This window comes from Spodoptera frugiperda, chromosome 1 (genome assembly GCF_023101765.2).
Source record: "Spodoptera frugiperda isolate SF20-4 chromosome 1, AGI-APGP_CSIRO_Sfru_2.0, whole genome shotgun sequence".
Taxonomy (NCBI): Eukaryota; Metazoa; Arthropoda; class Insecta; order Lepidoptera; family Noctuidae; genus Spodoptera; species Spodoptera frugiperda.
Window position 1 is genome coordinate 11680545 of NC_064212.1, and position 13367 is coordinate 11693911.

The window sequence follows — 13367 nt, forward strand, 5'->3', positions numbered from 1 at the left end:
TATCTCTGACCAACCAACCAGTTAATTCAACTTAAGAACATAAAGAAGTTACATTAACATTGACTCTAAACAACACCTTATAATATAGTAGTCAAAATAATAGTTGTGTATTTGAAAACGATATCCTATTTCTTAAAATAATAAGGAACAATTAGATATTATATTCATTCGGTCACGAGGTGTCATAAGTGAAACACATAGGAAGGGCGTCTCCCCCAAAAATAAATTATTTAATTTAAATTATAAATATTATTTAGAACAATAAGTACATACTGAAAGGCACTGCCTGCTGGTCTGGTGTGTCATCCTTATCACTAAATATAAAACTACAGTCACAATATCACCAACAACATGGAAGCAGTGGATGCTGTAAACGGAACACTGGCTGCGATGAGGGCAGAGTTTCAAGAAAGGATGGCAAAATTTGAAGCTGGGCATAGCGGTACGCCATCCAAACTTGCATCTGGCGGCACCTCAAGCTTGGCACAGGACTACTGGGCATTCAAGCGGTTCATTTTTGATGCACTTGAGTGTCTGCAACGGCAGATGGATTTCTTTGTTCGGGACATGGATGCGTTGGAGATGAGAGGCCGTAGAAAGATGCTCTTGATCCACGGAGTCCCTGAGAACAAGAATGAAAACACAGCAATGGTGGTTGCAAGCATGGTCCAGGAGAAGCTAAAAGTGGATAGCTTCACTACCTCTGACGTCCGTAGATGTCACCGGGTGGGCAGCTTCCCCGGCAAGACAAAACCCAGACCCATACTGGTCAAGATGCAGGATGTAGATACCCGTGACAAGGTCTGGTACAATAAGACCAAACTAAAGGGCACGGGTATCACAATATCGGAGTTCCTGACGAAGACACGTCACCAGGTCTTCATGGCAGCGCGGAATAGGTTTGGTGTGGCGAACTGCTGGACTAAAGCGGGCCACATCTACGTCCTGGGACCGGATGGCGTCAGGCACCGCATTGCGAGTCTCAATGAATTGCGTGCGATTGGCGAGCCCGCAGCAGTTCCCGAGCAGTCTCCTGCAGCAGTCCCCGAGCGATCTCCTGCGGCAGTGGCACGGAGAGGGAAGCGCGGCGCCACTAAAAAGTGACTTCGATAATCCTGCTGCGTTCGGGTAACAATTTCACTTCCTATTTCCTTTGTCTTGAGGTAGTAATCGAATACCTTCACAACATTATATTTATTACTTTGATGTATTTATTGCCTCTACCCATCTTAACATATCATTATTATATTATATTTTATTCCTATATTCTATATATTAACTATTTTCTATATCTTTACCATTCCACGTTATTATATTTAAATACAGATTGTCAAACCCCACTCTAATAAAATCATTTTATTGTTTACGAATGTTTGCTGTTACTGACGTTTGACACCCGTCAAATGTGAAGTTAACAGTTGCGTTCCAGGTTTGGTATCAGATGCGTGAATTGTCTATGAAACCATAGGCAATATCAGTGCAGATGATATCAAATATTATTTATTACTATTTATTATGTACACAAATATTTTTTATCTGATTTCTGATATGTGTCTTCCTCTCTTTTTGACCGCAACTATTTTTTCACTTATCTATTTATCTAGTTATTTATCTTTCACTGGGATTTTTGCCCGAACGGAGCATTGTGTGAGGTAGTCTTACATTTTACTTTATTTTATTTTTTTTGTATTGTGACACGGAACCGGCAGGTGGACCTGTGTATTCACACAACCCACTTTAAAACTTATTGTTTTTATTTTTATTATTATTTTTTTATTTATTGCATACATTATATATATTTTATTATTTTATATTTATACTTTATAATGAACGACACGCAGAGTGTTAATGATAGTTTTGCTTCAGCAAATTCTGATCAAGACAGCTTTACCAGTTTTCCTTCACTTTCTGACACACTTGAATCACATTTCTCCGATGTACCGAAAAATCTTAATGTAGTCCATATAAACGCACAGAGTATTCCGGCTCATTACCACGATATGCTGGCAAATCTTGACTGTAAGAGTATCCATGCAATCCTAGTTTCTGAATCCTGGTTAAAACCCTGTCTTCCCTCTACTTCCTACTCTCTACCTGGATATCAGTTAATAAGAAATGATCGCACGAGCTGCGGCGGCGGCGGTGTTGCCATATACCTCCGGTCAAACATTTCCTTTAAAATAATTGATATGTCACCGCAGCCTCCGCCGCAGAACGCTGGTGAGCATCTTTTCCTGGAACTAACTCTGCGACATACCAGAGTATTGCTCGGGGTCTATTACTGTCCTTCTTTACGTATCGATTATTTCTCCTCATTCGAAAATTTACTTCTAAAATTAGCCCCCTCTTACAGTCACAGCATAATAATGGGTGACTTTAACACCTGTCTCCTGAAACAGGATTCTCGCTCCACTTCCCTTCAATCCATCGCTCAATCCTTCAACTTGTCTCTTCTTCCTCTAAGTGCCACTCACCACTTTCCTAACTGTTCACCTTCTCTTCTTGACCTTATCCTTGTCTCGTCTGACCAGCACGTTGTAAAGCACGGACAATGTTCTGCTGACAACTTTTCCTATCATGACCTTATCTTCCTTTCCTACAAACTCTCTCCTCCTAAATGTAAACCTAAAACTCTCCTTCAGCGCAATTTTGGTGGCATGGACCATGACAGGCTTCGTGAGGACGCCGGCAGCATTGACTGGTCTGAGCTACTTGCTGCTGAGGGAATTGATGATAAAATCGGGGTGTTTAGCAAAAAGCTCAACGAATTGTATGATGTTCATGCCCCAATCCGACCTGTAAAAATGAAACATATACCAGCGCCGTGGCTAACAGACGAGATCAGAGTTATGATTCACAGAAAGGCAGCAGCGAAAGCCAAATTTAAACATCAACCAACTCCAGTGAACCGTAATGAGTACATTGCAGCTCGTAATCGGAGCAACAGGATGTGTAGGGATGCTCAACGCCGCCATATTCATGAGTCTGTAGAAAATGGTGACCCAGCCAAGGTTTGGGCATTTCTAAGGTCGATGGGAATTGGCAAACAGCGTCAAAATCCTATCACCAACGATCTAAATATCGAATCCTTAAACAAACACTTCTCCTCTTCACCCTATATTAATGGGTCTATAAAGTCTAAGACTTTAAACTATCTTTCTTCTCTTCCCTCTCCCGACTATTCACCATTCTCCTTTAATCAAGTCACAGCTTGTGATGTTAGAAAGAGCATTGTATCCATCAGTTCCAATGCAGTGGGGAGTGACAGTATCAGCCGTAAGATGATACTCCCTGTCTTGGATGAAATCCTTCCTGTCATCTGTCATATCCTTAACCATTCCTTATCCAGTTGCGTCTTTCCTTCTGCATGGAAGGAGGCGCAAATCACACCACTACCCAAAAAGCAAATCCTGAATCCTTTTCCGACTACCGTCCAATTTCTATTTTACCTTTCCTTTCCAAAGTCCTTGAACGTCTAATCTATAACCAGCTTAGTGTTTTCCTTACCAAACACCGTCTCCTTAATCCCTACCAATCCGGGTTTCGTCAGGGACATAGTACCACTACGGCTCTAGTCCAAATCACCGACGACATACGATCCGGTATTGAAAGCGGTAATTTAACTCTCCTCACCTTGCTAGATTTTAGCAACGCTTTCAATACCGTGGATTTCGATATACTGCTTGGAATACTGAGCTCTCTCAACATATCTCCAACTGTGATTGATTTCTTTCGTAGTTACCTGTGTGGCCGCCGGCAGCGTGTTGCCGTCGAGGGTACATACTCTTCCTGGTCTGATACGGCTGCTGGCGTACCACAGGGGGGCGTTCTTTCTCCTTTACTCTTCGCAATTTTCATAAATTCTATCTCTAACGAACTTCTCTCTTCCTACCACCTGTATGCCGACGACCTGCAAATTTACTCACAAGCACCTCCTGATGAATTTTCCGAAGCAGTCAAGATGGTTAACACTGACTTGGCTCGTATATCCGAATGGAGTACGGCTTACGGCCTAAAGGTGAATCCCACGAAGACCCAGGTCATTGTTGTCGGTGGCCCTCGTTTACGATGCAAGATTGCGTGGACACAGATGCCACCCATAGTTTTCGACGGTGCTACAATACCATATAGTGGTACTGTAAAGGACTTGGGTATTGTTTTGGACCAAGACTTTTGCTGGGGACCTCAACTAGGCACTGTCAGTCGGAAAATGTTTGCATCTGCGAAGTCTTTGTGCAGACTTCGGAACTTTCTTCCAACTGCTACTAAAATTGCGCTAGCTCAATCACTTCTCCTTCCCATTCTCGATTATGCCGACGTCAGCTATCCGGATCTTACCGAAGCGCAGTTAGATAAACTTGAGCGACTCCAAAACTTTAGTATAAGGTTTATATTTGGATTACGCAAATATGACCACATTTCCGAATATCGTGCGAAACTCAAGTGGCTGCCGATCCGCCTTCGCCGGAATACTCATATCCTATCTCTTCTATACAATATACTGTTTAATCCTGCTACCCCCATTACCTCAAGGAACGTTTCAGGTTCTGTCATGACACACATTCTAGACCAGTACGGTCATCGGAGAGACTCAAGCTTGAGATGCCTCAACATGAAAGCAGAGCCTTTGACCAATCTTTTACGGTTCGAGCCGTGCGACTGTGGAATGCGTTACCACTCTCAGTAAGGCAGGCACAGTCGCTCGCTACTTTTAAGGTGCTCGTGAAGGATCACTATCTTTCCAAGCTGTAACACAGCGTCATTATTTCCTTGCAGTCGTTTTCTTTCTGCTACCACATTTTCTTGTCATTTGTAACATAACTATTATTTCTTGTGTATGTATGTATGTATGTATGTATGCATGTATGCATGTATGTATGTATGCATGTATGCATGTATGTATGTATGTATATGTATGTATTTGTGTATGTATGTAATTGTATATTCATTTATATGTAAGTACACTTAGAACCACCTCCACTAACATTCACCATCTCCGTCCACCCAAAGGTTGCCTGGAAGAGATCGCTGTAAGCGATAAGGCCGCCTTTGTACCCTACCATCCACTTAGCGCTACTTATATTTATTTGTCTGAATTGTAAAAGGTGTACAATAAAGTTTATTATTTATTTATTTATTTATTTATATTCTAAAGAATTTCTTTATATCCTTAAAAAATGTGTTAAATTTTAATACCAGTTAAGAAATCTTGGTAGGCATTTATATGACTCTGGTTACTGCTGTTTTAGTACTGGATAAGCCCAAAAAATAGGTGATACGTTTATATGACAGTCTATATAAAAGGGAACTAAAGTTTTATACAGTGTTTAATAAGATTCTTCTTTATGGGTGATCAAACGAATATTTTTTACATTACTTTTCCCTACGGTAACATTTTAAGTGATAGATGACCTACGTAGGTATCTAGTAATATTTTCTTTGCTTTGCTTTTAACTAAGCAGTTTTGTGTGAAATGTTTAAAACTTGGTCATTCACCTTTTACTAAATTAAAAAGAAGATTATCAAGATTTTCACCAATAGCACAATGTTTGTATTTCACCAACTAATGTCGTTTGTCTCTATTAACATTAACTCCTAAAACTTACGAAAAGTAGGACGGTCCATTAACTCACATACACTTCCCACTTTCGCATACATAGGAATCATCGCATATCGAACACTCTTTTTGGGCGCACTACGGATGAAAAATCACTACGTTCATCTCTCTAGGGAAATTACATCGTATATTTGTATTTTAACGAGTTCCCTACCAAAACTCGGGATTCTTTTGTTAGCTGAATCAAGACTTCCATCATTACCTTTTGCCTTACATTCTTTTTTACTAGGAATTTATTTTTGTATCGTTCAGAAAATCGTAGTCATTACAAATCAATGAATGGCTTGTTATCTGATTGTTCGATTGTGATCATTAGGGTTTTTTATTTGTACCAATAAAGTATTTTGTATTGAAAATAGGTAATGATGTCATTACGCCCACTTTTGATATGAATAGTGAATTCTTTTAACGAGTATACATTTACTGTATATTATACATAGAAGACTAGTGAAATAGTCATATTTTGAGAATTTCTTGTATTTGATCCACAAATTCTTGTATACACGTCAGAATCATGGAAACGGCATGAAACAGAAAACAGTTATGATTTCAAATACTTCTACAAAATAGGCAAACATATATCACGTTCTTTGTCATTCTGAACCCTATCAAAGAACATTATGGTATGAAAGACGAAAAGTTGAGATATTCCAATAGCTGTGAATATGTTAATGTTTATCAAATGCAGGGTCTTTATAGAGAGCAATATTTTCCGACATAGACGTCTAGAGAGACATCGGATCGACGGACGCTCTAGTGTTTTATTAAAATGTAAATCGTTTGCGGAATCTATAGCACAATAACAGAATATAAAGGGATTTGAGATTTCTATTTTAATGTACAATGCCTGGAGTTGGAACTTGTTGTTGTTTCTGCCTTATAATGTTATGGTTTGAAGCAATCTTAAGTGTTGTCCTTGAGCAAGAAGTTCAGCTCTATGAGAGCTTTAACCACAACAGAACAAACTACAACGCTGTTTTCATCATTACCGGGAATCTTTAATTGACAACTGGATGTAGTTTCTGTATGAAGTACTAATTTCAAGCATGTCCTATGTTTATACTGGTATGAAGACTAATATGTACGTTACGTTAAAACGGTACATACGACCGGTACGTTAAAATTATACATTTTAGCTAAAATCCCATCTTTTTAAATATTATTATTTAAAAAACGTTGCTCCCAAACTAGGCTTTTCCCCTGTGTCGTGGGTGCATTTAAAAACTTACAAGTTCATATCACGTGACACCCAGACCCGAAACAACAATTTATGGATCATACAAAGAGTTGCTCCGTGCGGGAATCGCACCGCACCAACCGTACAGTCAAATTACTATATCTGTACTAACGTTACTGTATCTTCTTTTTAGTCTACGTTAAGCATGACATATTACCTGAATGCAGCACTAATATGGTGGTTCTCGAGAACTGCCCGATCGTTGTACAGCAGCGCAGTGTCAGAGCCCGACATCACGTGGAAGTTATTCGTGGTGCCTGTGTGCTCGTAATCGTGTACCACTGCCGCCACCAGCGTCGCAAAGATTTCCAGATCTGATAACCAGTTCTGTTGAAACAAAATATGTTGTTTTACAATTTTATTAGCAGAAGACATAAAACCCCAACCCATCCACCATCAAGTCCCAATCGCCTAATTTTGTGTACTTGTAACCCTCTTGTGTTACGAGCGTCCATAAGCGTTGATTGCTTACCATCAGGTGATACGTCTTCTCGGTTGGCGCCCTATACCATAAAAAGGCAGTAAATGTGATAGATTTCTTCATGTAGTATGATCAAACTTGTTATACTGGTTTACTGGTATGAAACAAAAAGTTGTTTCATTTCACTTAAAAGTTTAAGTTTGCTCAAAGTAAATTAACTAATTGTGCTCATTAGAAACGATTTCAGCAAGTTCTGCAAGTCTTAGTATTAACTGATGATAGTAATAATGATTGCTTACTTGCATAGATGCAACAAATTATATTTATATTGTTAACAGCTACGCATAGATGGCGTCAGATGAAATTATACGTCTGACACTTTTTAATATCCTCATCTTATTTAAAACCTTATGCTTTACTTCTCATGTCAAAAATTTGCTTACCATCAGTCCAGTCTGACACAGCATATAGTGAACTGTCTGTGCCACATCAGCTGCGTGGAGGTTATTGTGGTAAGGGTTGTGGAACTTGCAGTAACCTTCCTCTATCCTGTTGAGGAAGTTCTCCAACGTCGTCGGTGGGACCTGGTAAAGAGAAGATGGTAGATTATCATATTTGAAATTTATTGTTTGTCAGAAAAGACTGATCATTTAGTTAGTGATGAAGGAATAGATGCTGATCGGTCTAAACCGATAAAGACTAATCTTTATTAATAAATTCATAGTCATAATCTGTGTATGTAAAATATAATTTATGCACCTAATCATCATTGTTCTATTAATAATTGATAGTTGCCGATGTGAATAAAATAATATTAAAATAAAAATAACTTCAGACTGCACTTCCAACTCAGTAAAAAGTCTTCTTATTGAAATGAAAGAGTCACTTGTAAGTAGTTCACAGTATGCAATACTATCCTCTGAACTTCGAGAACTCGGAAATCCCATTTCGATTCAATCATGCACAACTGCTTTGAACGTTGGAGATAAAGTACCTGCCTAACTTTTTCTTGAATTCACTTTATCTAACATATAAATTGAAATAAATAGTTAAAGTTTCTATTTTATACAAAAGTTTATCTTTTTATACATACGCACATAAATCGGATATTATTGTTGTCTGTCGTTACAACGAGACAAATTATTATAATTACGTTTGTACAAATAACGACACAATTAATTTAGTTAAAGATAGGTTAAGACAAGTAAAAAACAATAAAACTTATAATTAAAATCTACTGAAGTTAACAAATGCTAATTTCCCTTATTTAATCATTATTACAACATAACAGTTTGTTTAACTAGCATTGGTCCTAAAATACTTCCTTGGGGAACCCCACCATTTATTTAAATATAACGATTATTTCTTGTCATAAGGCTAACCAATTTTCATGGCAGTTACCTCCCTTAACATTAGTTGTAAATGCTACCCAAAAGTAAAGTTATTTTCCAAAAGGAACAATAGCAATTGAAAATAATGATACTGTATTAAGAAGGTTCAGGGATGCTTTGGGTAGTAATAACTGTTTGTAAGCCATTTCTAGAGTTAATTCTGTCTTCCCACATTTTTCTACATTAAAACAGTCTTTTAGGATTTACTTTAGTCTGGAAAATACCCTAATTTGCAAAATTGCGTTGTTATCTTACTTTATTTTATGTTCATAATATTTGTTCGAAGTCTGACAAAGAAACAAATTGACTTTAAAAACATATTTTGACTATAAACACCAACTACATCTGTGATTAGCAAAGAGAAGAAAATAAGAATAGAAAGGAAACTTTACAGTTAAATATAGATTTTAGCTCCAGTCCATTACGATTCCGACAACGGAATATCAAAAAGTACTATGTTAAAAAAGTACGTCCCACAAAGGAATTTGTATAGCGTTCCAGAAATGACCGCCAACGCGTACTCGGAAACTTTTTAGGTTAACTTTGGGAGTCTATTAAAACTTCCATCAAGACTTTTACTGATGAAATTTTTCCGAAATCACAACTTTAATATTAAAATAATGTCGAGAAATGAAACTTGGGAATACGTTATTTTTATCAAAAAGATTTTATTGGCCAATCACGTTTTTAAAAGACGTGTTGTGAAAATTGAACGTTCTCTGCGATCCGCTCTGTGATTTTTATGACATAAAATTTCGATCGGTCTAGACATTGGCATTAGAAAACATGACTGAAATCTTTACAGTAGTTTTTTAAAGACTCGACTGTTAGGTATTTGATGTCATCAGAGTTATTTTAGTTATTATCAAAATATAAGTTCAACACAAGTTTATTATCTTTTATTGACATGCCAGACTTGATACGAATATACTATATCATTAATATTTAATTAAGTTGAATTTCTAACTGATTTCACAGTTTATAGATGCGTAACGATGTGACGACCAGTGCATGCCAATTATGCTTGTGGCTAATTCCAATTAATAATATAATTTGTAACCAGTGAGAGTGTAGGTATAGTAAAATTATACATAACGATTTTGCTTTCCTCTTTTACTCTTTCTGCTTAATAAATTAAGCCTATCACTAATGGACCGATTTGAAACTTGGTAAAAAAAGTGGGACTACATAGAAAGAATTCATTTAGTAAAATCTTTTAGGTATCTTTCTTCAAATTAATCAAAAGATAAACGAAAGAAAGAAAAGAAAGGAGAGTAAACTTCCCAGAGAGTAACAAACCGGCAAATTGGATTAATGCCTTGCAAAACGAAGGTTAATTTAACTTATCGACGTTTTCAAGGAGTTGATTTGGGCAATTGATTTTAGAAAAAGTCTTTTGCACAAATTCGTTAGATTTTTACCAAACTTTCGCTTTTCTTTTCGCCCAAATGTCCATCGGTCCTGTTTGAGAAGGCTGTATAAAAAATGATTTTGGACTTACCTTAAACTTATGTATCATTCCATATCGGTTGAGTAGTTCATAGCCAAGGTACTTGACGGGTGCTCCACCCGACGCCTCGTGCAGGGCAAACACATCGAACGACCATTCATCTAATGTCTGAAACAAAATAAAATATGCATTATAATTCAATCACATCATATATACATCATCAGCCTATACAAGTGGCCACTGCTGACCAAAGGCCTCTTCTCATACGTAGAAGGTTTGAGCATTAATCACCACGCTTGCTCAATGCGGTTGCAATTTCAAACTTAAAATTAGAAACTATAAACCCAGGTTTCCCTACGATGTTTTCATTCTTCGTTTGTCAGTGGATGTCTAAATAATCTTAGAAAGTACATATAACTCGGAAAAAGTTACATTGGTACTTGCAGTTGGTAGGTTTCGAACCATGGGGCCACCCCGACGTTATAATTCAATGAATAATTAAATATTTATTAATGGACAACGGGCAAATTTGATCCAAATGGTATCGGTAATAAAAAATAGCAATAGCAATATTAGCTAGCATTCCTAAAAGATTCTTCTTAATTAAATGATGAGCATGAACTATGGAAAACACGCTCAGTAACAATGCACATGAAACTTCATACGCATTGTTACTAGTGTTCTGTTATTTCTAGCTCTTCATCAGAAAATTCTTTTCACTTGAAATGGGGAGGCAAAGAGAGGAAAATAAAGTTAGCTTTTAGAAAAAGACAAACAGCATAGCGCTTGTAAATGTATTGTGGAATTCTAGAAATGTTCCAACTAGTTTCGTTGTTATTTTTGTTTGTATGTTTTTCTTTCATAAATTACATAATTATGGCGGTGGATTAAGGAAATGGACTCCATGTTACGGATTGACATGGGCTAAAGAAGAAGAAGATTTGGCACGGTAGATTAATATTTCAATTATTTTATAATAGTAATAATGTCACGCCTTTTGTCCACGAAAGGGTAGGCAGAGGTGCACATTACGGCACGTAATGCCACTTTAGGGAACAGTGAGTAAAGTTCCCTAAGCAAAGGAGGATCCTCCGACCAGGCGAGGTGATCAGCCTGGCGGGCTTTCTGCCCAACTGTTGTTCGTTGGGATTTTCTATCCGTGTTATTTCGCATGTAAACTTCATATGTGCGATGCAGGATATTTGTGACGTCATCCGTTGATTTGCTCGTCGATAGACTATGTGCGACTTCTGTCATCTGTCACTTGTCACTTGTCAATGTGTCGCCACATCACTCCCCCCCAAGACCGGAGGTCGATCCTGTTGAGACGGCTGTCGATGCTTGAGATGAGCGGTGCCAGAGCCAGTGTTGTCCCTAGTTCCAGTGAGTCGGAACTGTGCCGCTGAATGCCCAGTGAGTCGGGTGAGCGGTGCAGGGCGATACTCCAGTGAGTCGGAGTAGTGAAGCTCGCAGTGTCCCACGGTGAGTCGGGGAATTGATGCTGCGAGGGTAGGTGCGTAGTGGCTGGCGTCTGCGTTGACGGGAGGAAGACGTCCTCAGACCGTGTGCAGAGTGCTGTGCCTAGACGCTGATGAGGCCGTAGGGAAGAACCAGGCTGCATATCTTCGATGTAGCGTGTGGTGATCCCTGATGAGGCCGAGGATTCTGGTTAGCTGCGACTTGATTACCGCTCAGCGGAGAAGTGATGGGTGAGGGAGATGGCGATATGGATGACGGTGCTGATCTGCTCCGTGAAGGTTGGTTTCAATCACGTCGGGGTCACCACTTTAGGGAACAGCGAGTAAAGTTCCCTAAGAAAAGGAGGATCCTCCGACCAGGCGAGGTGATCAGCCTGGCGGGCTTTCTGCCCCTACTGTTGTTCGTTGAAATTTGCTATCCATGTTTATTCGCATGTAAACTTCATATATGCGATGTAGGATTTTAATGACGTCACCCGTTGATTTGCTCGTCGATAGACTATGTGTGACTTCTGTCATCTGTCACTTGTCACTTGTCAATGTGTCGCCACACCACTGTAACAATGTACACCCACTTTTCGCCATTTGTGTTGTAAGTCTCATATACTGGGCACAATTCTAGACTCCGTGTTACTACTGAGAAATTTTCGAAACCGAATAAAGCGTAGTAATACTTTGACCGACCCGGGAATCAAACCCGAGATTCCTTGCCCGGCAGCCGCACTAACGACCACGTGGCAGGTTTCGATTATTTTCTAGACGTCAAAATTAAATGAGAAATTGTCAGGTCAGGCTTTCCTTTTAGATATATCAAACTTTGATTTAGTAGGTAAAGCGATACGATTTCAAATTTCTAGGAACACCACAAGGTCTATAGAGAAATTCCCAGAAATTCTCTGGAATAGTGGACGATCTAGCAATACACTCCTTCCGAGTAAATAAGGTCATGGAAATCCGTATAGCCCTGTTGATGGCTTTATTCGTACACCTCTCTTACCAATAAATCACACTATCACACTTCACACAAATACAAAGCTTGTTTAGATGTTTGTCCGTTAATCACGCTGAAACTACTGAACGGATTTTGATAAAATTTGATAAACAGACAGGGCATGAGCTGACTTGGGTGATAGGATACTAATTGCATTCAGAGTACGGAATATAAACAAAGTTAATATCATTTAGTTCATTCCATATCCACGCAATAGTTCTTGCAACTCAAGAGTACAAAATTTCACAATATCGATTTCGATCGATCGGAAGCCAAAGGATGCAGGTCTCTTTCAACTGTCCGATCTAAAATGTGTTGACCTCCCGGTTTTTGTGGGACATTTCTTACTTACTTTTATGTAAGCCCCCAAATGAAATCATATTTACTACCGTCTGTACCTAGACTACTAGTATTATTTTGTGACATTCCAACGATATTTTTACTTTATTTATAGATGAAAACCCCTCCTACGGGAGTTACAATATCGATAACAAGTCTTCTTTCCACACGTGCCTTTAATAACATACAGGAAATGACGACACAAATTCTTCTAAAGAATAATAATGGATACAATGAAACACGTTTTCTCAGTAAAGGAATTTTGTAGGCGGAGGCGGGACCTTTAACGAATTATAATACGATAATGATGTCGTATTATGTACTCGTTCAAACACGTACAGAATTTGGCACATATGGATGTTCTAAACCTTTCTTGTCCGGTAATGAATTAGTTTCTTCTTTTTCTTTCTTTCTTTCCTTCCCAATGACTTTTGGAGTCAGCA

The 13367-nt window shown here is 38.5% G+C and overlaps 1 protein-coding gene across 23 annotated transcripts in view; it reads right to left on the reverse strand.

The window, feature by feature from the left end:
* The window catches only part of LOC118273360 (dual specificity calcium/calmodulin-dependent 3',5'-cyclic nucleotide phosphodiesterase 1), a 531383-nt gene that overhangs the window by 11675 nt on the left and 506341 nt on the right, over positions 1 to 13367 (reverse strand). For all 23 annotated transcript variants that reach the window (XM_050693908.1, XM_035590291.2, XM_050693916.1 and 20 more), the window contains 3 exons: positions 10168 to 10284; positions 7719 to 7859; positions 7012 to 7181 (listed from right to left, as the gene is read on the reverse strand). In XM_050693908.1, the coding sequence (XP_050549865.1) occupies positions 7012 to 7181; positions 7719 to 7859; positions 10168 to 10284 (428 nt within the window). The remainder of the gene's footprint in view (positions 1 to 7011; positions 7182 to 7718; positions 7860 to 10167; positions 10285 to 13367) is intronic.